The sequence below is a fragment of the Lineus longissimus genome, chromosome 7 (assembly GCF_910592395.1).
Source record: "Lineus longissimus chromosome 7, tnLinLong1.2, whole genome shotgun sequence".
NCBI classification, from domain to species: Eukaryota; Metazoa; Nemertea; class Pilidiophora; order Heteronemertea; family Lineidae; genus Lineus; species Lineus longissimus.
In genome coordinates this window covers 16,988,270-17,003,569 of record NC_088314.1, presented here as the reverse complement: position 1 = coordinate 17,003,569, position 15,300 = coordinate 16,988,270, and the positions used below count along the sequence as shown (strand labels likewise).

At 41.2% G+C, this 15,300-nt stretch overlaps 1 protein-coding gene across 1 annotated transcript; it reads left to right on the top strand.

Moving 5' to 3' along the window:
• The first annotated feature begins 218 nt into the window (after positions 1-218).
• Positions 219-13,864, top strand: LOC135490609 (uncharacterized). The gene is made up of 5 exons (XM_064775855.1): positions 219-1,214; positions 1,730-1,864; positions 6,764-6,884; positions 8,014-8,226; positions 12,463-13,864. The coding sequence occupies exons 1-5, from the start codon at positions 280-282 to the stop codon at positions 12,661-12,663; spliced, it is 1,605 nt and encodes a 534-aa protein (XP_064631925.1). The 5' UTR covers positions 219-279; the 3' UTR covers positions 12,664-13,864.
• The last annotated feature ends 1,436 nt before the right edge of the window (positions 13,865-15,300 follow it).

Below are 15,300 nucleotides of genomic sequence, written 5' to 3'. Positions count from 1 at the left end.
TTGCACAGGAAGAATCCTTACTAGGTATTGCAATATTTCATGTCTATTGGTGTTTTTGTGTACAGGAGCCCACCAGACAGTGAGACGTGGAGATGTGTTTAGTACTAGTGCTGTCAGTAGACTGAATCTGATTGGCCATAGCGATCAGTAATATGGGATGTGATCACGTGATGTGACGTCACCGCGGTATCCTCCTTGCGGATAAACGTATGGGGATGGCATGGCAGGCATGGGCGAAATGATATCCGGAAGAAGTGAATATTCAAGTTAGGCCCAGTGATGAGTGGCGAAGCATACATGTGTGCCGGCCCAGCACAGGCAGGTGAGCAGGAGGACGATCGGGAGGTGCAAGAATTGTTAACGGGAGTCGAGCGTTCTCGGGATGATGGCGACGGCGGCGAGACTGTGTCTGATGAGAGTGCTAGTGATGGTGGTGGTGGTGGTGTTGATATAAAGCGTGTCACGTCTATTCCCCGATGTGCATCGAAATGGGAAGCCCTTGATGCTGAGCGATTGAAAATATTTTACGTTCAAATCGAACAATCACCATACTTGTATGGGCCTGATCAAAACGGCTTTTACGAGTATGATTACAAACGCCTCCTACGAGATATTTTGCATACACCTATTAACCCGACAAGGTTAACGGTTTCTACGCGGCGCAGATGTAGTGCATCGAAGGCCATGGCAAACAAAATGGCAGATTCATGGTGGGATGTTTTTCACAAAGATCATGTTGACTTCCTTGATACGGTTCTTGAAAACATTCAGGTCGATGTCAGCCACGAAGAATCCCTCGAGTTGTTGGAATTTTTTTCAAAAAAATCAAGAAAAGCAGCATTTGTCACAGCCGCAGGGGCAGGCCTAGGCCTAGGCCTACAGCAGACGAAACAGCATAGTACATGTAGTAGCAGCTCTAGCCAAGAATCAACCATTTCCTCTGAGTCTGGGGCCGAGTCTGGTGATGATGATATAAAGGGGGCTTCGGCCTACCCTAGGACTAGGCGGCCTAGCCCTGATCCTCGTCATCAAAGGTCCCGATCCTCCTCCTCAAGGCCAAGCACGATCTCCTCTCGCCTTTGGAATTTGGCCTCGGATATTCGTTCAATGAAGGAAAACATCAGATTGACCATCAAAAGCTCATTAAAAAATTTTGAGATAATGGCAGGAAATAATATTTATGCCAGGGAGAAGACATTTCGAGAGATAAATTTGTAAGTACAAGTAGCCTAGAGACTAGGGTAGTTAGCTTGCTATCTCAGCCTATTCATCATTACGATTCCATTTCGAGATCCGAGACCATCATAAAAAGGCCTACAGGTCAGGAGATGATTCCACCAGGTCTATTGGTCTCGGATAGAATCATGAGTTTAAAATGAAAGACAAATGATTTGGTAAATTCAAGTCTGATGAAGGGATTCGTATACAATTTTGGTTGCCAAGGGGCCTCACAGGTGATCTACGGGCATAAGGGTCTTTCTATAATAAAAACAGAGGGTCGCTACTGCAGGGTGATATGCTATTGTTATTGCGGTAACATGTACATTTTAACACAGGGTTTACCAATTTTATTCAGTTGAATTGTCGGTGTCGTGCCAAAGCCATGAAAGCCTTATCCTGAGAGACCAATCCAGCACATGGACTGCGTGTGTTGAATGCCCCTAGATAAATTGCACATTGCAGGGATCTTGTTGACACCGGAATGACTGAATATGTTTTATCATTTCAGGATGAAGGAAACATTGCGATTCTTGGATATTCTGCAGAAGATGTTCACTAAATATGTAAATGAAGAGCCAACTGATGAAATCTGTTTTGTGAACATATTCCGAAGTTTTGCGCAAATGTTCTTGGTTGAATTCTGGTAAGTGATACAAGTACATTCATAAGCTGGGCAATGTTGACTCTTTTTGTTTTGAACGGGCTGTTTCACTAAAAAAAAAGGTTGCTACAGGTTAATGATTTTCAGGCCGGTTTTGATCTGTAGCATTTTTGGTATGGGGGCGGACAAAGCTGGTTTCAGGCTACCTACCACATGTACACTCTTGTAGGAAAGTAAAAGGACACAAAGTATATCTCAATATCTCAGAGGGATTTATATATTTCTATCTTGTATACATGTCACATATCATGATATTGCTCTAGCGTGTTGGTTCAACCCTCCCATGCCAGAATAATAGTTTTGAGTTTTGTATCATGAAAATATCACAGTTTTAAAATATCAAGAAAAAATCGATTTTCTAAATCTTGAAATACCCGCTTCCAATTCACAACAGTTTTATTAACTGATCAATTCTAAGACTTCCTGTGAAAAAATTAAATGAAAATCTCATTTCACTTTGGAGATGTATCAAAATATCATCCAAAGAAAGTTATTTTTAAACATTGTTAGTGGAGCAATTTTCATATTTCCTGATGTTTACAGTGTAAGTCAAACAGTAAATGGTGAACACTGGCATGCGGTGAAAACGGTGAATGCTGAATTTCAGTCCGATCTAATTCTTTTAAAACTTGGCCACAAGGGGGCCAAAGGGGAAAATTTAAAAAGTGTGATATCTCACTTATAAGTGACTTGTTTTCGATAAAAATTTTATGGTCGGTACTCTTAGCGAGGATACATCACATATCATTTGACCTACTTTTCAAGGTCACAGAGGTCAAATGGCGTAAATTGGCTGTTCGATTGTAACTATGGCACGTTTCTCAACCGCTAAAGCAATGAACTTGAAACTTGGTACATATAACCTCCTATATCAGATAACCTTTGATGTCGAATTTTGGCCCAATCTAATTCTTGATTTGGCCACCAGGGGGCCAGAACAGAAAAAGTAAGAAGTGCAATATCTCAGTGAGTGCTCTGGGTAGCCAAAGTGTAACTGATATCCAAAGTGACCCAGTTGCTGGCAGATTATAGCCTCGGTTTAGTATACCTGGTTAGCATAAACTTGGCCGCCCACTGACATAGATTCATGCATAATACGTCCTAGTTTACCTATATTAGGAATGTAAACAATAATAGTGCCATGGTTTGATACGGTTTGAAAGTACATGTATCACCAATCATTTTGATATCCGGTACCTACATTCACAGCCCCTGAAAATCACCCTCCCAACATCCCTAATCCATTGAATCAAGAATATCCAAATATCCAAACAATTACTTCATTCCATATTCCTTTTTTGGTCGAAAAATATAAATCAAAGTATAGTAAGGGTCACTGAATGAATATAGGCCTACACATGTGAAACATTAATAATCCAAAAGAAGTAAGAATATAATCCACCAAAGGAACAACAAAACAAGTTTAACCCGTTCAGAAGAATTGATAGAAAAAGGAGAGATGTAACAAAATTGACAAGGCAGGAAGCACTTGATCTTCACCACCACGTGTTTCATCATGGTTACTAGGCCAATATGCTAATGAGCGGCTGATAATGAGCTGGACAAGCAACATCAAAAATGTGATAGCCACTTCGTTGATGACCAGAAAGGGTGTAAATTGTACTCATTCACTAGAGTAAGACATGGTCAACACCATGGAATTGACCGTATCAGAAACAAAATCTGTCCCTACAAGATCAAAGGAATATGCCGCCTTGCAAACAAGCAGCCTGCTGAGTTTGAGAGATTATAGCAGACAAGTGTATAAACAAATTAACCCAAATGTGTGTAATTAATCAAGCAGAAAGGTCACTGTACCAGGCTGTATCATGATACCATACACAAGTTGACCACCAAGAATCTTATTGACAGTTTAGTAGAGGGGGTGGGGGCTGTGCTGGGTGGACTCCAGCCATTCACAAGCCTCATACATCAAGGAGTGTGCATATTCATTGAGAAAAGTGGTTGAATTCCACAGCCAAGATGTCAATCAAAGGTCTCCCATCAATGGTCTCTTGTTTTAGACATAGAAACTTTTTCTATCCCAATTAGAAGTTGGGGGTGGGGTGTGTGTTGGACAGTACTCACAATGAAATGCATTTTATGCTCTCAAAAGTTCTTAAATGGAATACATGTTGCATTAGGATTGTAGTGTGGTATGTATTTAACAATATTAAGCATGTTTATTGAGGTAAAAAAAGATTTGGGCTGTGTCAGAGTCATTTCGAATAATGACCCCAGCTATCAATGCACTATCTGAGATCAAAGTGCATTGAAACTGGAATGCACTAGATAGTACACAAACTAGGTCAATCCAGAACGAGGCTGACTTTGGCCTAGATTTTGTATAAGTTTTGACCCAGGTTGTACACCGTCTTGCTTATTAACGACTTTTTTGGCGATAAAATTTTATGGCAGGAACCCTTAGCAAGGATACATCACATGTCTTACAGGTTTTTGGATTTGACCTTCTTTTCTAGGTCACAGAGGTCAAATGCCATGGCGTAAATTGGCCGTTCAAGTGAAACTATAGGGCCGTTTAGACGACGTGAAAAAATCCGGATGCGTCCCGAATCCGGATTAATTTTTCGTCGTGTGAACGCAAAAAGATCCGGATCAATGTGGTTGCATCCGGACTAAAAAGGTACCATCGCCTTGGGTGGTTTTAATCCGGATTCATCCAGATTCGATCCGAATGCGGTCTTTTCGCCTGTCGTCTAAACGGCCCTTATGACACGTTTCTTAACTCATACTGCTAAAGCTATGAACTTGAAACTTGGTTCATATAACCACCTAATATCAAATTTGACATCGAATTTAGGCCTGATCTGATTCTCGACTTGGCCACCAGGGGGCCAAACTGAAAAAGTAGTAAGCACTTATTAGTGACTTTTTATCGATAAAATAAGGATATATATCACATGTTTTACAATTTTGGGATTTGACCTGCTTTTCAAGGTCACTGACTGAAGTCAGTCAAATTGCGAGAATTGGCTGTTTAGAGTGTAACTTTGGCACGTTTCTTAACGGCTAAAGCTATGAACCTGAAACTAACAGTTGAGGTGCACGTCATCAATTTTGAGAACGTTTGATAAAAACACCTTTTTCTTCAAAGCCAAAGCTCCTCCGCGCTACTTTTCATCGTAAACTACCACAATAATTTAACTTCCTAACCATCACTCCGTATGACATGTATGATCAATAGCAAATAATTTGGACGATATCAAATATTGTGCAGTTGGCAACACAGTGTTTCAGCCAGAAATTTAAAAAGGCAGGGCAAATCAGTCATCTCTCAAAAAAGGGCAGGGCGCCTTGCCCTGCTTTTTGGCTCACCGTAGGGGAGTCTATGTAATACCGCAGTGTCCGTCGTCGTATCCTATTTAAAAAACAGTGGCACGTTTCTTAACCGCTAGGGCTATGAACTTGAAACTTTGTACACAGCACCCCCTAGGTCAGGTGACCTCTGACACTGAATTTCGGTCCGATCTGATTCTCAACTTGACCACCAGGGGGCCAAATGTTGATATCTAAAAAGTGTGATATCTCGCTTATAAGTGACTTGTTTTCGATGAAACTTGTGTTGTAGGTACTCATCATAGCAAATATACATCTTATATCATACGGGTTTTTAATTTGACCTACTTTTCAAGTTCACAGAGGTCATATGGCGTAAATTGGCCGTTAGAGTGTAAACTATGGCACGTTTCTTAACCACTAAAGCTATGAACTTGAAACTTAGTACATATAACCCCCTATATCACATAGCCTCTGATGCTGAATTTCAGTTTCATCTGATTCTCAACTTTGCCACCAGGGGGCCAAAAGTAGATATCTAAAAAGTGTGATATCTCGCTTATAAGTGACTTGTTTTCGATAAAATTTTTATGGTACTTGGTAGGTACTCTTAGGAAGAATACATCACATGTCTTACGGGTTTTCAATTTGACCTACTTTTCAAGGTCACAGAGGTCATATGGCGTAAATTGGCCATTAGAGTGTAAACTATGGCACGTTTCTTAACCAGTCAAGCTATGAACTTGAAACTTGGTGCATATAACCCCCTACATCAGATAACCTTTGATGCCAAATGTTGGCCTGATCTGATTCTTTATTCGGCCACCAGGGGGCCATAATGGAAAAAGGAAGAAGTGCAATATCTTGCTTATTTGAGTGAATTGTTTTCGATAAAATTTTTATGGCAGGGACTTCTAGCAAGGATACACCACATGTCCTACGATTTTTGGATTTGACCTGCTTTTCTAGGTCACAGAGGTCAAATGGCGTAAATTGGCCATTAGAGTGTAACTATGGCACGTTTCTTAACTGCTGAAGCTATGAACTTGAAAGTTGGTACATGTAACCCCCTACATCAGATAATCTCTGACACCGAATTTTGGCCTGATCTGATTCTTGATTTGGCCACCAGGGGGTCAAAACTGAAAAGTTGGACGTGCAATATCTCGCTTATTAATGACTTTTTTTCGATGAATTTTTTATTGCAGGGACTCTTAGCAATCACACGATATTGATCTTGTTGATGTCATAGACAATTATTGGTTGGATCATAAACTTATATATACTGCCCTGTCTTATTACTTGTCATCAATACACATCTAAAAAAAGTCTTCATGCCTGATTGTGTTCACCATATTCACCTCTCAACTAAGCATGATCCTGCTTACTAAAAGATGTATACGGTGAGCACAATGGCCCCTGGCCGTTTCATTTCACCTGCCCTGGTTTTATCACTCCAAAAAGGCCAGGGCATTTTAACGAAAGCGAATTCCAGTTGCGGTTTTCAGAATGCCATTTGAAGGCACATTGAGTGTGAATACAGCATGACATATCTGACAGGTGGCTCCATCTACCATATTTCAGCCCAGTTTCAAAACGGGTCGGTGAAATATTTGGAACGAAGGTGTCGTCGTGTCCTGATCTTTGCTATGAAGTGCAGAAAGGTCCAAGAAGTAGCTCTGCAGTTATTACTACAATTGCTGAGGTAAGTGTTTAACCCTTTCGCTGCTGGAGATTTCCTGAAAATGGCCCTATTCTAAGCCAGGTTTGCAAAGGGGGCATTCTAATATCGACGTCTCTTTGACGCTGCAAGTTTGGGGCATGCCACATCCCATATAGACTGAATGTTAGCCAGGCCGACCAGCTCCAATTTGCAAGCTGTGTTATTTCGATTGGCTGCATACTTGGTTCGTGCCCTGGTCAATTTCAAATGTGCTACATTGGACATGTGGAGGGTATTCATCAGGGGTGGTGCATTGAAAAATGGACCTGTGTTACTCCAGGTGTCGTGATAGATAGTACTGCAAAAGACCTTTCTTCTGGTGCTGGTCTGGACTTGCTGTGTTATCTGAGAGTCGACTGGTGGCCAAATGAATTGAAAAGTCGCTAGAGTCGCGGTTGAGAGAGGGGAACGTAGCGGAGCCCCCTCTCTCAACCTATGTATGCATGCTAGGCATGCCAAAATGGGCTCACATTGGCTAGAATTAATTCTCTTTCGAATGCACTTGGTCTCAAGTCAATACAACCGATATTGAGCGAGTTATGGGCAAAAATAGACACTTGGGTTGATTCCTGAACGTATACCCGGTACTACCGGGCCCAGGCACCGAAAGGGTAATAAATAAATAAATAATAAATGCTATTCCATTTTGAATTGATTAAAGATCAAGAGACACAGGCATGGCCACTAAGGGTTAAATGGAACATACAGTAAAGTCCGTTTTAAGACCATTTTAAAAACAATCAACATTGGCATTTTCATCTTATTGTACAACATCAGATTTACCTCTTGTAAGGTGGGTTAGTCTACTTAAAATGAGTATTGTCAGGCATCCTTAGATCTTAATAGGGACGTTATCTCCAGCACTATCGCACTTACATGATTTCATAAAGTGTACTTCCCCTTTGACCCAGGTAAATTCATGGTCCATGGACCATTTCATTTTAGGGTTGTGGGGGGAGGGCGACCGCAGGGGTAACTATTAAAATGGCCTGTGACAGTGGAGAAGGCTGCAGTGCAGGGAGACCCGAGGAACTAGTTTTTGGCTGCTGCTATTCACAGAGCATTTCATCATTTAGTTTGATTTGGTCTTTGGCTTCACTTCTACTTCTAGGTTAAACAAAGTGCTAGTCCATTGGGCGACTCATCCAGTTGTGATCTACGTTCTGGAAATCAAGAAGAGAAGAAAAAGATAGATGATATTGATCTGCCGTTCAACCTTCGTGGACAGCATGCTGCTGAGCTTCTCCTTGAGCTTCCCTTCTCTGCTTTACAGCCCTGTGATGGCGAGGAAGTCATTCTAGGAATCACTGTGCAGTGCACTAGGGTAAGTTGTTCCCAACCATTAAGAATTAAAGTTTTTGAATACTTCAGAACTAACCAACTCAGGCCTCTCAATTGCATGATTCCTACACCGTATAACGGTGTAGGCCGTACAGGATGTCCCCAAATTAGGTCTTTTTTTTTTCTTTTTTTTTTTAATGAAGCGTTTTTTGACCCCTAACATAACCAAATCTCATCCAAATGGCCTAATTTTATAGCTTTACCCTAAAAATTATGACTTTTCAGGTGTATGTGGTGATAACAGTCACTAACTTTGATTTATGACGTCGCTGTTCAGGCAAATTGGCGCGATGAAATGTCCCCAAATTTAGCTAAAAAGCAAAAAAACATGTCCCCAAAATAGGCTAAAAAAATACAGGGTGTAGAGGTCTCCACGTAATTGAAAGGCCTGCAACTGACAACAGAAGGTACATTATGGTGAAAGAAACTTTTTTGAACCCTTTGCCTACTAACCTGGGACTTGTCTGGGTCATTTCATTATCCCCTTGTGTCTCCGTATGCAAACAATTGTCAATGTTTTTGGCTCACTGTAGGGGAGTCTATACAATACCGCAGTGTCCGTCGTCGTCGTCGTCGTATCCTATTTCAAAAACAGTGGCACGTTTCTTAACCGCTAGACCGAACTTGAAACTTGGTACACATGACCCCCTAGGTCAGATGAACTGTGACACTAAATTTCGGTCCAGTCTGATTCTCAACTTGGCCACTAGGGGGCCAAATGTAGATATCTAAAAAGTGTGATATCTCGCTTATTAGTGACTTGTTTTCGATAAAACTTTTGTGGTAGGTACTCTTAGCAAGGATACATCATATATCATACGGGTTTTTAATTTGACGTACTTTTCAAGGTCGCAGAGGTCAAATGGCGTAAATTGGCCGTTTGAGTGTAACTATATGGCACGTTTCTCAACCGCCAGAGCTATGAACTTTAAACTTGGTACATATAACCCCCTACATCAGATAACCTTCGACGCTGAATTTTGGCTTGATCTAAGTATTGACTTGGCCACCAGGGGGCCATAACTGAAAAAGTAGGAAGTGCAATGTCTCTCTTATTAGTGACATTTTTTCAATAAAATTTTTATGGCAGGGACCCCTAGCATTGATGCATCGCTTGTCTTACAATTTTTGGATTTGACCTTCTTTTCAAGGTCACAGAGGTCAAACCGCAAAAATTGGCTGTTAGAGTTTAACTTTGGCACGTTTCTTAACGACTGAAGCTATGAACCTGAAACTGGGTATACATGGCCGTATAGGTCAGATAAGCCTAGAAAACACATTTCAGTCCAATCTGATTCTCAACTTGGCCACCTGGGGGCCAAATCTGAAAGCTTTAAGAATTGTGATTATTGCTTAACTACTTGCCCGATTGCCATCAGTCTGATGAGCATGGGACCAGCTAACCACCACACAGTATTAATTGCACATGGTTTTTGATTTTACCTCATAAAACTTCCATTTGGCCACATACTGTAGCACTTTCTGTAACTAGCATGAATCAATTGTCGACTAAATATACTTACGGTGAGCACAATGGCCCCTGGCCGTTTCATTAATTTAACCACTCACTAGTACCACCACTTGTGTCGCATCCATGGAGCAATCATTAGTGCTTCACGATGACGAGGAATAACTTGCAATTTGCATTGTGCACTGCCGGTCCTGCATACGTTTTGTAAATTATACATGCCTGCAATGCCAGTTCCGTCCGTAGAGGTTCATTGCTCGGTGCTCATTTCGGCCAATCGGTTAGCTCGCCTTGTTGCATGTAAGCCCTAGTTATTCATCAAAAGTGGTAATGATGTACTGCAATATGGCTCCAAAATGAGGTTTGTTGAAGGGATTCCCTTGATTTTGTCTGCGTGGCAACCAATTACTGCGCTAAACTGGACCATACATGTAGCTTATCGTGCACCGTGTACTCGAATTAAAAGAGTGAAAACGGTGTCGATTGTTGTTTGCGAGCCCCCCCCCCCCCCACCCCAACTCAGAGACCAAATTGTGGAGCCATATGATTCATGTTTTGGCCTTCAGGGGGCCGAACCTCAAAAATCAAAATGTGATTGCTCCCTTATTACTGGTCAAAAAAATTTAGGAAATATGGTTGTACCTGTAGAAGTGGTGCATATATCCTCCGCGTATTTTCCTGACCTACTTTTTAAGGTCACAGGGTCAAGGTCGTCTGGCAGCACAGTCGTTAGAGAACGCTGGCATACAGGGGTCATTGTCAATTTGTTGGTTTGTTCATAAAATAATATATACTGCTTTAGCAATGTCATAATCACTGACCCCAGCACTATCACACCTACAAAAAGGGTACCTTGACGTACCATTTGACACAGGTGAGCACATTGGCCCCTAGACCATTTCATTGGCTCACCGTAGGGGAGTCTATACGATACCGCAGTGTCCGTCGTCCGTCGTCGTCGTCGTCCGTCGTATCCTATTTCAAAAACAGTGGCACGTTTTTTAACCGCTAGGCCTATGAACTTAAAACTTTGTACACATGACCCCCTAGGTCAGATGACCCGTGACACTAAATTTTTGTCCGATCTGATTCTCTACTTGGCCACCAGGGGGCCAAATGTGGATATCTAAAAAGTGTGATATCTCGCTTATTAGTGACTTGTTTTCGATAAAACTTTTGTGGTAGGTACTCATAGCAAGGATACATCATATATCTTACGGGTTTTTAATTTGATCTACTTTTCAAGGTCGCAGAGGTCAAATGGCGTGAATTGGCCGTTTGAGTGTAACTATGGCACGTTTCTCAACCACCAAAGCTATGAGCTTGAAACTTGGTACATATAACCCCCTATATCAGATAACCTCTGGTGCTGAATTTCAGCCTGATCTGATTCTTGACTTTGCCACCAGGGGGCCAAAACAGAAAAAGTAAGAAGTGCAATAGCCTGCTTATTAGCAAATTGTTTTTGATGAAATTTTTATGGCAGGGACCCCTAGCAAGGTTACCTCAGATGTTGCACGATTTTTCGGATTTGACCTACTTTTTAAGGTCGCAGGGGTCAAATGGCGTAAATTTGCTGTTTGAGTGTCACTACGGCACGTTTCTCAACCGCAACAGTTATTAACTTGAAACTTTGAACAAATGACCCCCTAGGTCAGTTGACCTCTTACACTGAATTTTGGTTCGGTCTGATTATTGACTTGGCCACCAGGGGGCCCAAACTCAAAACGTGTGATTACTCGCTTATTACTGATTTGTTTTTGATAAAAGTTTCATGGTAGGTACTCCCAGCAAGGATACATCACATATCTTACGGGTTTTTGATTTGACCCACCTTTCAAGTTCACAGAGGTCAAAGTTGAAAACTTTACCGTTCTTGGTACGTTTTGTCGTTGTTCAATGTAAAGAGTTTTAATTTTGTGTAATGATGCATCTAAGAAGCCACTATTTGTATGCCAAGTTTCAGCCAGATCGGAATTCAAATATGGCCGAAATTGCATGTTTTGTGGGTTTTTCCTCGTATTGTGGCAATCCAAAGGTCGTGAGTTCAAACCCCGGTCAAGGACAGCCAAAAATATTTTTATTTTTCAACTTTTCCTTTTTTCTTTTCTGAGTTCTATCTTACATTTTCTTCATTTTTTGATTTATTTGGTGCCATAGATTTAATTAGGCGGCCATCTTGGAAATCGTTTTTTTGCCGATTGCTGTAGTGTAACAAGTGATGAAATTGTTATGGTCAGGTGGATGTGTCTACATCACATATCACCCTGGTTTGTTATTTGACCTACCTGTCAGGGTCACTGAGGTCAAAGTTAAAAATATATTCACCGTGACCATTGTCATGGAGTGGCACGTTTCTTCACTATCATTTTCACCTAGACTCTACATGCTTGGAACCACAAGTCTCGGATTCACCACTTGGCCAGGGCCGGCTCTGAACTGGTCACAGATGCATGTATAAATTATGAGAGGCCTACATACTGTAGCACTTTCTGTAACTGTCTACTAAAAATACTTACGGTGAGCACAATGGCCCCTGGCCGTTTCATTTTTCATTTGCCTCCGCTTTAACCATGTTAACATTTTCCTGGGACATTCTTGTGAAATGATTGAATCAAAAAAATTATTCCGACCACTCAGAATTTTTGACAAAAACGTTGGCTGATCAAAGCAAAAAAATCGCGCCTTAGTTGAAGAGAATGTGTAATATTACTTTTGCTGAACAATTTTTCCTTTCCCTTTTATATCTAGGTACGTCTAACATGCCTAAAAATGGAAACGAATCTACGGAAATTACTAGAAAAAGGCCATGAACAAGACCTGCCTGGTGTTAAATCAGCTGAAATCCATTACACTCGAGGTTATGACATTCTGAAGAAGGAGGATCGAAAACATCTCGGCTACATCTTACTTCTCCTTGCATACTTAGAGGATGCATATGTATTTGATTGATTCCGGGACTGGACACATTCTCCAGCAGTCTTTAAACACTGCTGGCCCTGTCATGCTAATGTAACAGAAAAGCCATTCCGAGCGGTCAAGGTGTCACTAGAGACAGGGATAAAGGCACAATCAGGAAGACATTTCTGAATTCCTCAGGCAGGGACTTTCAAAAAGGGATCAGGGCCATGGAGAATCGGAGGATATGAGTCAGGAAGATGAAGATGCTACTCTACCACAAAGGACAGACACTTATATGTGATTATAGATTTTAATATCAACACTTGACTTCAACTATTTACAACTATTTACAACTACACAAATACAGTGACACAACATGGAACTCTTTAAACACAGCAATCAGCGCTTGGTCTGATTAAAACACTCCCCAAACAATCTCATATTTACAGTAACCGGTTGAGAGAAGGATATTGACTCATGTCAATATCTTCGCCTTCTATAAGACGGACCAAGAGTTCAATTAACTCGTCCAAAAACTCAACTAGATCTTCTAGTTCTATAAAAGTGCCAATGATGATGATATCATCTGGATATATGTGCACACTTGGTGCATTCAGGGGAACCGAAGGTTCTGGCATCTTTAGAATTGATTGTTTACCTCCCCAGAAATACCAATAGATTAGATAGGATTGCTCAAATATAACCCTCTGGGTTTAGGAGCTGACTCAAGTCAATTTGGAGTTAGTACAACCAAAAAGATCAAGGCTACTGCCTTTGCTTTGTCTATAGATTAATCAAAGTACATTCATCCACATGGATAACCAGTGCTGCTATTAGCAAGCTACACAATGCATGAACATGTGCGTGAGGAATCTGACAGAATGAAAACAAAGGTCCAGCTTCCAAACAAATTGATGAGAATGACGTCATCAAACATGGCGAACAAGTTTACAAAAGTCCGAAATTGCACCCATAAAAACACTTACTACAAATACACAGTTACTTATAAACTTACCAGGAAGCTCTAGATAAATTGGTCCTAAGGTCTCTCCAAAGTTTGATGATCTAACACCACACAGTTTTGTGTAAAATTGTCTTCAAACACGAAAATCTGCTCCGGTAAAAATCTTCTAGGTACACATAAAATGCAAACCCGGAGAACGAGTACTGACGGCACAGCGGTTGTATGTACAATGCGGACTCAAACCGGTCCCAAGACGAAACGAAGAAGCTAAAGGTTAATTAAGTTACATTACCCCCCCCCCCCCCGGTTGAAACATTGACGCCCTCGTCAATAACTTCTTTGCCTCAAACAAAATTAAACTACATAAGTAAAAGCTGTCTTAAAACCAAAGTTCCAAAAGTTTCAATTACCCTATGCACAATATACTACACAAACTTCAACAGTACAGTACGGTATCAAATAAAATCTTATGTACACAATAAAACACACATCATCTCCCAACTGTTCTTATCACATCCTGACTTCATAACTTGAGACATTCCCAAGAGCACCTTTCCCATTCTCAACTATTTCTGACAGTGATCAATCTAAAACATACAGCACCTGCACAGTGCAAGACCACAGCAACACCAAAATATCCGACTAGTAAAACACAGGTATATAAATGTACAACAAATGGTTCAAAATACTTATAAAATTTGTTCACCCGAGAAAACCAGTTCAAATTGAAACATTCAACACTTGCAATATTCCCCTACTCACAATCGCAAAATATCATATCTAAATAACGCTATCAAAGTTGAGATTCAAGCATCAAGGCTAAAATAACTGTTCATGGACAGTGTTTAAAATCTCAATCGGCAGGTTGGGTTGCTATATACACAATATTATAAGCGGTTATCAAAAATACTTGGAATGCACCGTTATCAAAATACTCTTAAATGCACAACAGTCACATAAACTTTGAAATGAAACAACATGTAATGGTAGTCAAGCTAAACTTTGAAAAAAACTAGTTTCTACTTCAAAATGACTTATGCAACAGGCTTCATATCGCCTCACGAACAATCCTTAGATGAGTAAGTTTACACTCACGAGAAACAGAGTCAAAGTCATTTATTTAAACATTTCAAAAATACTGTCCAGCGAGTCGTTGTCGTCACGCTCGTTGGTGAACTTGGAAAATCGTATATCTGCGCCGGATTCCTCCTCGTTTTCTGCAGGGCGAGTTTCCACTGTTTGGGCCGAAGTGCAAGTGCAACTACACTTCCTATTCACCAGTTCCTCTAGCAGCGCGGTCTGCCTGTCCAGCTGGGACTTGATTAGTGGCCAGTTGTCCTCTAATGGCGACGGTCGTCGTTCGGCTACCAATACCTCTTTTACTATACTCAATATATTCTGCTTCAGCTCAGCTGATACCTCTGAACTGATAGCACTTCCCTTGTTGGACTCGTTGCCCAAAACAGGGTCAGGTCGCGTCTCCTCGGTATTACGGCTATTGTTGGCAACTGGATGGACAGTCAAGTCCAGGGGTTCGCAGTTGTCCCCAATTATTGTATGTGTTGCCTGATGCAACTGTGCCGGCGTGTAACTTGCCTTAGCAAAGGGAATGCAGACAGCACTCCCCACTCGCGGTGTCGAGCCAACACTAACAGTGTCCGACATTGGGATGGTCCGAATGCGACTATCAAAGTCACCCTTCTGCCAATCCCGTCTCCTTCCTC

What these genes read in the sequence shown, in the direction of transcription:
- LOC135490609 (XM_064775855.1), top strand. Translation starts at nt 280, where the DNA reads ATGAGTGGCGAAGCATACATGTGTGCCGGCCCAGCACAGGCAGGTGAG. An exon ending in ACATTTCGAGAGATAAATTT is followed by an intron (nt 1,215 to 1,729) that starts GTAAGTACAAGT and finishes TTATCATTTCAG; the next exon opens with GATGAAGGAAACATTGCGAT. An exon ending in ATGTTCTTGGTTGAATTCTG is followed by an intron (nt 1,865 to 6,763) that starts GTAAGTGATACA and finishes ACCATATTTCAG; the next exon opens with CCCAGTTTCAAAACGGGTCG.